This window comes from Entelurus aequoreus, linkage group LG17 (genome assembly GCF_033978785.1).
Source record: "Entelurus aequoreus isolate RoL-2023_Sb linkage group LG17, RoL_Eaeq_v1.1, whole genome shotgun sequence".
In the NCBI taxonomy this organism is placed as follows: domain Eukaryota; kingdom Metazoa; phylum Chordata; class Actinopteri; order Syngnathiformes; family Syngnathidae; genus Entelurus; species Entelurus aequoreus.
This window is the reverse complement of record NC_084747.1, coordinates 6,727,139-6,736,970: the sequence shown is the minus strand read 5'-3', so window position 1 is coordinate 6,736,970 and position 9,832 is coordinate 6,727,139. Positions and strand designations below refer to the sequence as shown.

At 38.4% G+C, this 9,832-nt stretch overlaps 1 protein-coding gene across 1 annotated transcript; it reads right to left on the bottom strand.

Annotated features, from left to right (window-relative positions):
- Positions 1 to 6,785: 6,785 nt before the first annotated feature.
- Positions 6,786 to 7,632, bottom strand: LOC133631856 (protamine-like protein). Its single transcript, XM_062024022.1, has one exon. The coding sequence runs from the start codon at positions 7,603 to 7,605 to the stop codon at positions 6,931 to 6,933; it is 675 nt and encodes a 224-aa protein (XP_061880006.1). The 5' UTR covers positions 7,606 to 7,632; the 3' UTR covers positions 6,786 to 6,930.
- Positions 7,633 to 9,832: the final 2,200 nt, after the last annotated feature.

The window sequence follows — 9,832 nt, the reverse complement described above, 5'->3', positions numbered from 1 at the left end:
TTGATCAGGGGGATCTTTTTATCGGGAGCAATTATCAGAGTTTCCTTTTTGTTAGAAATTATCTGGAAGAAATTTGAGGACAACCAGTTTACGCACTCCAAGAACTCAGACAACAAGTGAAACTCTAAATCATTGAAGGAGCATAACAGTTGAATATCATCTGCATAGAAATGATAAGAAACATTTTTAAAACTACTGTTTAACCTCCCAAGCATCAGATACAACAAAAATAAAACAGAACAGAAGCCCAGAACAGAACCTTTGGCCACACCACAAAACAGACTGGACATATTGGACATTACATCATTAAGAGCAACATTAAAAGTAACAAAGGTAACAAAAAGCAAGCCTGACATGTCTGGACTTCCTGCTCAATGTCAGAGTCCATCTTGGCCCCCATACATAGGAGTGTGCTAGGCCCTTCATCCTGGAAATGCCAGGGTGCATTTGGTGTAACTTTCAAAATAAAGTTCTGTCCTCTTTTGGGAATGATTACTCTTGCAACCCAGACCACGCATCCATCGTTCATGCTCAATTCAAGCCTTTGCTGCCTATACGATCTGTATTGTGCATGCACTTGTTCTGGCCACCCAGTTCTGGAATGCAGCATAATTCAGCCCTGAAGGCGGGAAACAGGTGCAACAAGATAAAACTAATTGACAATGAGCGTCTCGTGTGCTGGCAGGACATGGAACAGAAAGTAAAGGTGTTTCAAAACACAGACCAAACAGGAAATACAACGATCATGTTGCTGTGTTTAGACAACAATGCTGAAGTGCTTTATTGATTTGTATTATTATTATTAATAAAAATATGAAATGTATTATTAAATATACTATTGTATCAAAATTATTTCTTTTCCAGGCTTTCACGAGCAACGAACAAATGATGTGACTGGCCAGCTGTGGTCCCTGGGCCTTGACTTTGACGCCTGTGTGTCACGGCCAGTGTGCATTCCAATGCGCACTCATCAGTGCGCTCCGCTGATTGAGCCTCCAAGAGCGCACCTGCGCGCGCCACTCCAGCAGAGGCTGCGCCGGTGCACAGCTACAATCAATCACCGGCAATCAGCGCACCTGAAGCTGATCATCTGACCTGCCTTCATAAGCCTGCACAACCTGCTATCCCGCGCCAGAATGTAGTCATCTGTTCCCGTACAGTAAGCCGACTAATGAAGCTCTATGCATTCTCTCTGTTTCTCCACCGTCGTGTTTGATTGGTCTCGTGTCTTCCTTGTCGTACTCCCTGCAGTCTGCCTTCGTTCCACGTTTTGAGCTGTGTGTCTCGTTTTCCTGCGTTCCCTCTGTTTCCTTGGATGCCTCTTGGATCTCGACCTCCCGCTTGGAAACGGACCTTCGACGCCTCGCTATAGCCCCGACTTCCTGCCTGCTCACGGATCAACGAGCCTGCCCTGCCCCTTTTGGACTTGCTGCCTCTCGCTCAACACTCCGGTAACACTCAACAGCTAATCTCCACACATAGTCACACACAATACACTCTTGGATTTTGTCACACTCCATTCCTTTCTTTATTTAATATTATTATTTATTTATATACTTCATATATATAAATAAATAGAGCATAATACTACGCCCCTGTTGTCTGTGACGTCTCCTCATCCTGTACACATAACACAACACACAAGTGATGCTTTTTCTCTCTTAATCTATACAAATAATTACAGATTGCACTCATTCTGTATTATAGATTCCATTTGATCTTGATTAAAACATGAAATTTTGTCTTTATTGTTTTGGCTGTTTGTACACTTTTCGGTACTCTTCTTATGTCTGTACATGTGCCTGCTGATACGTGACTGCCACCTTCTGGTGAGATTTATCATTCAATGTACTGTAAATTATTTTATGTAAAACAAGATTTACTGATAATTTTACAGGAGCATTCATATATACAGTCTCTTAATGTATGTTAATACTAGCTCAGGAGTCCCCAAACTTTTTGACTCGGGGGGCCGCATTGGGTTAAAACAATTTGGCCGTAATATATAAATATATATATATATATATTATATGTATATATATATATATATATATATATATATATATATAGAGAGAGAGAGAGAGAGAGAGAGAGAGAGAGAGAGCAAAGACTGGCTATTTTGAAGAAACGAGAATGTAAAACATGTTTTCAGTTATCTCACCTTTTTTTTGTTAAGTACATAAGTCTACATGTGTTCATTCATAGTTTTGATGCCTTCAGTGACAATCTACAATGTAAATAGTCATGAAAATAAAGAAAACATATTGAATGAGAAGGTGTTTTATATATATATATATATATATATATATATATATATATATATATATATATATATATATATATATATGTTTTATATATATATATATATATATATATATATATATATATATATATATATATATATATATGTTTTATATATATATATATAAAACACCTTCTCATTCAATATGTTTTCTTTATTTTCATGACTATTTACATTGTAGATTGTCACTGAAGGCATCAAAACTATGAATGAACACATGTAGACTTATGTACTTAACAAAAAAAAGGTGAGATAACTGAAAACATGTTTTACATTCTCGTTTCTTCAAAATAGCCAGTCTTTGCTCTCTCTCTCTCTCTCTATATATATATATATATATATATATATATATATATATATATATATATATATATATATATATATATATATATATATATATATATATATATATATATATATATATATATATATATATATGTGTTTTATATATATATATATATATATATATATATATATATATATATATATATATATATATATATGTTTTATATATATATATATATATATATATATATATATATGTTTTATATATATATATATATATATATATATATATATATATATATATATATATATATATATATATATATATATATATATATATATATAAAACACCTTCTCATTCAATATGTTTTCTTTATTTTCATGACTATTTACATTGTAGATTGTCACTGAAGGCATCAAAACTATGAATGAACACATGTAGACTTATGTACTTAACAAAAAAAAAAGGTGAGATAACTGAAAATATGTTTTACATTCTCGTTTCTTCAAAATAGCCAGTCTATGCTCCGATTACTTTTTTGCACACTCTTGGCATTCTCTCGATGAGCTTCAAGAGGTAGTCACCTGAAGAAGGTGTGCTTGAAGCTCAAGAGAATGCCAAGAGTGTGCAAAGCAGTAATCACAGCAAAGGGTGGCTATTTTGAAGAAACTAGAAAATAAAACATGTTTTCAGTTATTCCACTAATTGACTGAAAAGGCGTGCGTTTGCGCGATGATGTCACGTTATCGATGGGAAAATGCATTTTTAGACAATATGATTTGCCTGAGCGACTAAGCGGTAGACAATGGATTTGAAAGGACAGATTATTTTAAATAATATATATATTTATTTTTTTATTTTTTTTTACTTGGGACTTCCCGTGGGCCGGATTTTGGATGCTAGCGGGCCGGATCTGGCCCGCGGGCAGTAGTTTGGAGACCCCTGTACTAGATAATAGAGTAAAAATCAGTGTTTGTTTGCTCAAATATGTGTAAAAAGATGTACCAAGCTACAAAGTTTTTATATTAAACATATAAATTGTTCTGTGGGTTTGTTTTTTTACACACAGTGTTTTGCAGGGCAATAAGACATTAAAAAACTCCTGTAACATTTTGCATTAAAAAAAAAACAGTCTTATGAAAAATGGGGATACAAAAACCAAGGCAGGCCTGTAAATTATGCCAAATAATCTTTTATTTTAGCAATAGCTACAAAATGCCACTAGGTGGAGGTATTGCTCTGCAAATATATTGCTGTGCACACCCTTATTGGCGTCATGGTGGTTAACTTGCATTAGGATGTTGTTTATGCAAACTGTTTAGATTCGGGATTTTCCGATCAGGGTTTATGATGCTGATTCTGATACCGATCAACTATGAGTGAGATCAGCCAATACCGATTAAATGTATTTACTGTATTCTTTTATTTTATGTGAGTGTTAATAACAGCAACACAAAGTCAATACACAATAACTAAACAAAAGTGAAAACTACTGTCTACTACTCATTTAAATCATTTGGGTTTTGCCCTCAAAGTCCTCACATGTGTCCATGTAGGGAATTAATGCCCCGAGTCTGGAAACATTAACAAAAACAAAAAATATACTGTATATATTTTTAGGAAAATAAAATATCGTCCTAATCACTTTAGTGTCGATCATTTACAATACAATATTTGGTATCGACTGTGGCAATGTTGACTTGTTAATTTCCTGTTCGTAACTGCTTACTTTTTGTTGTGATACATTTCCTAAATTTTTCTAAACACTTGTTTCTTAATGTTGTTTAAAGCTAGCAGTTAGCTTAAGTTATTAGCATGCCTACTCCTGGCTTTCTCTCAGTCTGTATAACATGTTTGGCCTCATCCCCCGGTGATAATGATACCTGATACTGATACTTAGCTACTAAAAAACGCAATTTATTTGCCATTATGGTGATTATTAGCTTAGAGGAGTGAAAATACATGGGGTTGGTAGAGTGGCCGTGCCAGCAACTTGAGGGTTCCAGGTTCGATCCCCGCTTCTGCCGTCCTAGTCACTGCCGTTGTGTCCTTGGGCAAGACACTTTACCCACCTGCTCCCAGTGCCACCCACACTGGTTTAAATGTAACTTAGATATTGGGTTTCACTATGTTAAAGCGCTTTGAGTCACTAGAGAAAAAGCGCTATATAAATATAATATACTTCACTTCACATAGGGACAGAGGGGATCTACATTTGTGATCGACTTCAAAAGTCAATAATCGGCAATGATGATATACTATTTCACAAAAATTAGCCGATACTGTTCGGTGGCTGATTCATCTGCACATACAGATCATTTATTTCAAGTGATTTTATTGAATTAGAACTTTGAAGTCTGGTGTGCTTTAAAAGTCAATCAATTCAAGGCAGATGTGTCAAACGTACGGCCCAATGGCCGGATCAGGCCTGCGAACAGGTTTTATCCGGCCCGCGGGATGAGTTTGCCAAGTATAAAAATGAGCCGAAATTTTTTAATGAAAGAAACTGCTATTCTAAATGTGTCCACTAGATGTCATAATAGCAATTATTTTTATCGTTGTAGATGATGCTACATATGTACAAAAAATAAACCACATGATGTTAGAGCACTGGTTCTTAACCTGGGTTCGATCGAACTCTAGGGGTTCGGTGAGTCGGGCTCAGGGGTTCGGCGGAGGTCAAAACACACCCAACTCATCGTGTGAATAAAAACTTCTCCCTATCGGCGTATTAAGGATACGGCAACAGCAGAAGTCAGACTGATTTGCAGGTGTGTAATTTGTTGTGAGTTCATGCACTGTGTTGGTTTTGTTCTTTGAACAAGGTGATGTTCTTGCACGGTTCATTTAAAAACATGGTATATGGGAACATATTCACCATTAATTTGTTGCTTATTAACATGCAAATTAGTAACATATTGACTCTTAACTAGGCATTATTAAGTACTTATTAATGCCTTATTCAGCATGGCCTTATTATAAACATAACCCTCTAATCCTAACCCTAACCAGTAAATTAAGTCTTTGTTATTTAGAATATGTTCCCTTAGTGTCCAAAAAAACTCAAAATTAAGTCTTTGTTACTTAGAATTTGTTCCCTATACTAAAGTGTTACCAAAAACATAACTTTGTCTTGAATTTGAAAAAATATATATATATATATTTTTCATTAAAGGGTTCGGTGAATGCGCATATGAAACTGGTGGGGTTCGGTACCTCCAACAAGGTTAAGAACCACTGTGTTAGAGGAAAACGAGCAAACTACATAAATAACATCATGCAATTGGATTTTTACATTATTTTTCCATCTTGATATAGATAGAAAGTTAACAGATGAACATTATCACATAATTCATTCAGAAAGTATAACGACAAATAAAAGTAGAATACTCTAAACCGCAACATCCATCCATCCATCCATCCATCCTTTTCCTACCGCTTCTCCCTTTCGGGGTCGCGGGGGGTGCTGGAGCCTATCCCAGCTGCATTCGGGCGGAAGGCGGGGTACACCCTGGACAAGTCGCCACAGGGGCCAACACAGATAGACAGGCAACATTCACACTAAACCGCAACATGTAAGTGTAAAAAAAACAACATGAATTTTACATTTTCAGAATGTGCTTGTTCTATTTTTCCGGTGGCCATGGATGAAGTGCTGGCTGTCCAGAGTCGGGACCCGGGGTGGACCGCTCGCCTGTGCATCGATTGAGCACATCTCTGCGCTGCTGACCCGTCTCCGCTCTGGATGGTTTCCTGCTGACTCCACTATGGACTGGACTCTCACTATTATGTTAGATCCTCTATGGACTGGACTTTCCCAATACTATGTCAGACCCACTCGACATCCATTGCTTTCGGTCTCCCCTAGAGGGGGGGAGGTTACCCACATATGCGGTCCTCTCCAAGGTTTCTCATAGTCATTCACATCTACGTCCCACTGGGGTGAGTTTTCCTTGCCCTTACGTGGGCTCTGTACCGAGGATGTCATTGTGGCTTGTGCAGCCCTTTGAGACACTTGTGATTTAGGGCTATATAAATAAACATTGATTGATTGATTTTTAAACAAAGAAAACAAATCTGAAGTTGTCTTTATTTTTAAAGTTATCGTGCCGTGATTTGACCAGTTCGGCCCACTTGGGCGTAGATTTTCCCCCATGTGGCCCTCGATCTAAAATTAGTTTGACACCCCTGGTCTGTATACCTTTTTTATTTTTTTTTTGTCATATTATATTTGTACACATATGACAGTTTTTCAAACAGCAGGTGGAGTAAAATACATTTCTGAGTATATATTAAAAAAAAAAAACAGTCTATCAGTTAGTTGTGGATGACTTGAGGAGCCTTACATCCTCCTCCTTCTCCTGTATGTCCTTGGTCTGACTCTCCTCTGCCTGGCTCTGCGGACCCTTCTGATCCTTCTCGGTGCAACTCTCCTCCTCCTCCCTCTCCTCCTAGTGGCTCTCCTCCTCATAGGAGTGCGTCTTCTTCTTCTGGGGCGAGGCCTCCTGGTTCTCCTTCTCCTGCTCCTCCTCCTCACTCTGACCATCCTCCTTCGCCTCCTCCTTACTCTCCTTCTGCTCCTTGGTCTTCTGCCCACTCTCCTTCTACTAACTCTCCTTCTAGTGACTCTCCTTCTACTAACTCTCCTTCTGCTCGCCCTCCTTCTGCTCGCCCTCCTTCTGCTCACACTCCTGCTAGTACTCCTCCCTCCTTGCCTCCTTCCTCTCCCCATCCTCCTCCTCCTGCGAGGTGAGTAAGGATTGATCTTATATGAGGCCCTGGCGCCTGTGCCCCTGGTGCGCAGGATGTACTTTCTGGCATGCAGCCTGCGGACTGCGAGGCGGATTGTGCGTCTGTTCCTGGTCACGTTGTAGCCATTGGCCTTCAGGACCCTCCTGAGGCCGGCCATGGAAACGCCCGACGCCCCCCCGTATGAGGAGAGGGCGTGCAGGATGAGGTTGGACACCATGGTCCCCCCTCTTTTTCCATACTTCTTCCGTGATTTTGGAACAGACATGTCGTGGAAGACTTTTCTCCAGGTGTGTTTTTTGGAGGGGGGTCGTCAGCTTCAGGTGTAGGTTGGATTTACAAGATTCTTCTCATGGCATCTACAAAAAGCTTTACTCTCAGTTACGCGCGTATAGTTCAGGGCCTTGAGCGGCTTTTGGATACAGTGCGATGCGTAATTACGCGCGGCAGCGGGTGACGTGTCAACGGGCGTCATCATTACGATGTCGAGTTAAACAACCCTATTACAAACGCCTAACAGCCTGCCACTTAATTTGGGGGAATTCTGGGGTTAAAACTGTGCAAAAAAGCTTTACTCTCAGTAACGAGTCTATACTTTAGGGCAGGGGTGTCAAACTCGTTTTCATTGAGGGCCACATCGCAGTTATGGTTTCCCTCAGAGGGACACTTTTAACAATGAGTAATGTAATATATATATATATATATATATATATATATATATATATATATATATATATATATATATATATATATATATATATATATATATATATATATATATATATATATATGTTTGTGTGTGTACGGCTCCACTAAAGGACATTGGAGTGTTACTTTCAAAGGCAAAATTAAAGTATTGCTAACATAATTTTATATGGGACTTTATTGTATTATATGTATAGTACATGTTCCAAAAAGAAAAAAAGCATAAAACACAGTATATTTAGATATACTAAATGTAAAAAAAAGGGAATAAATATTCAAAATAATCTAGTTTGGTTACGCCATCATGAGCACAACTCAAGGTTGTAAAAGTTTCAACTACAATTCTAAATAAGATGTCAAAAGCAAACTGAAATCAAATACGCACAGCTTAAAGATTGATCAATACCTATTGAAATGTACTAATACATAAATATGATGATTTATCAAAATATAAAAGAAATATGCCTGAACAGAACGCTCATGATGGTTACACCAACAAGTTGTAAAAGTCGATCAAAAGGGGGTGTGACGTTCATATTTTGTCAATATTCAGTGTTTTATCCTTCGTAGAAAAATGTTAAATTCCATTACGTTTTTTAAGGCGGTCTGTCATAACGTTTTTAGCATTCAATCAGACATTATTGTGAGGTTTTGTATTAGTGTTCATAGAAATAGATATACCGGCCCCCAGACACTTTTTTTCTCTAAATGTGGCACCGAGTCAAAATAATTGCCCAGGCCTGGGTAAGTGTGTCCACCCTGAGACTGGTAGGTCGTGAGTTCAAACCCCTACCGAGTCATACCAAAAGACTATAAAAATGGCACCCATTGCTCAGCATCAAGGGTTGGAATTAGGGGTTAAATCACCAAAATTATTCCCGAGAGTGGCCACTGCTGCTCACTGCTCCCCTCACCTCCCAGTGGGTGAATATAGGGATGTGTCAAATGCAGAGGATAATTACACCATACCTAGTGTGTGTGTGACATTAACTAACTTTTTAATATCACCCCCCCAAAAAAATCACCACTTCAATTTAAAGACAGCATATGTCCAATCCATTCCAGATGGTTAATAATAAATAGGTTGGTGTTTTTCTCACCTACCATTGTTTTATTTTTGAATAATTCCCCTTGATCAAGCCTTTTCTAACATTCCACACAAAAATGATACAAGTATGCATGATTCCTGTCGATATCGTATCGGATCAATATTGTTAGCGACCAATATCGAGGCTCCAATATGGGTATCGTACCGGAAATTAAAACATTGTATGGGGACAACCTTATTACTGTACTATCCCACTGCAAGGTGACTCAACATGCGAGCATTTTCACCTATATAGCTGAAAACATGATTGTCTCGCCAAAATAAAATCAAACTTTATAAAGTACTTTTAAGGTCGCTCTTGAAAAAGAGATTTTAATCTCAATGAGTCTTTACCTGGTTAAATAAAGGAAATTTAATATACATTTAAAATGCAACTGTGGAGGGGGGCGTGGCCTGCGGGCCTGCCACGGAGCGGGGTGTGCAAGGACCGGCCTCGAAGACAGCGGTAGGTAAGTGAATTGCCCAGCTGGGCGTTGTTGTCTAATCACCTGTCGCCCTTAGTAGCAGCAGCCGGAACGAGACGGGGTGGGAGTGGGAGCCAGAGAGACTGAGGAAAAGACACTTTGCTGGAAAGCAAAAGCCCATCAATATTTATGCAAATAAAACAGTGTTGTACCCTGAAATCCGGGCTCTCGTGGCAGTGTGTGGTGGTCCGAAGAACCCACTAGAGGGCAACCTCTAC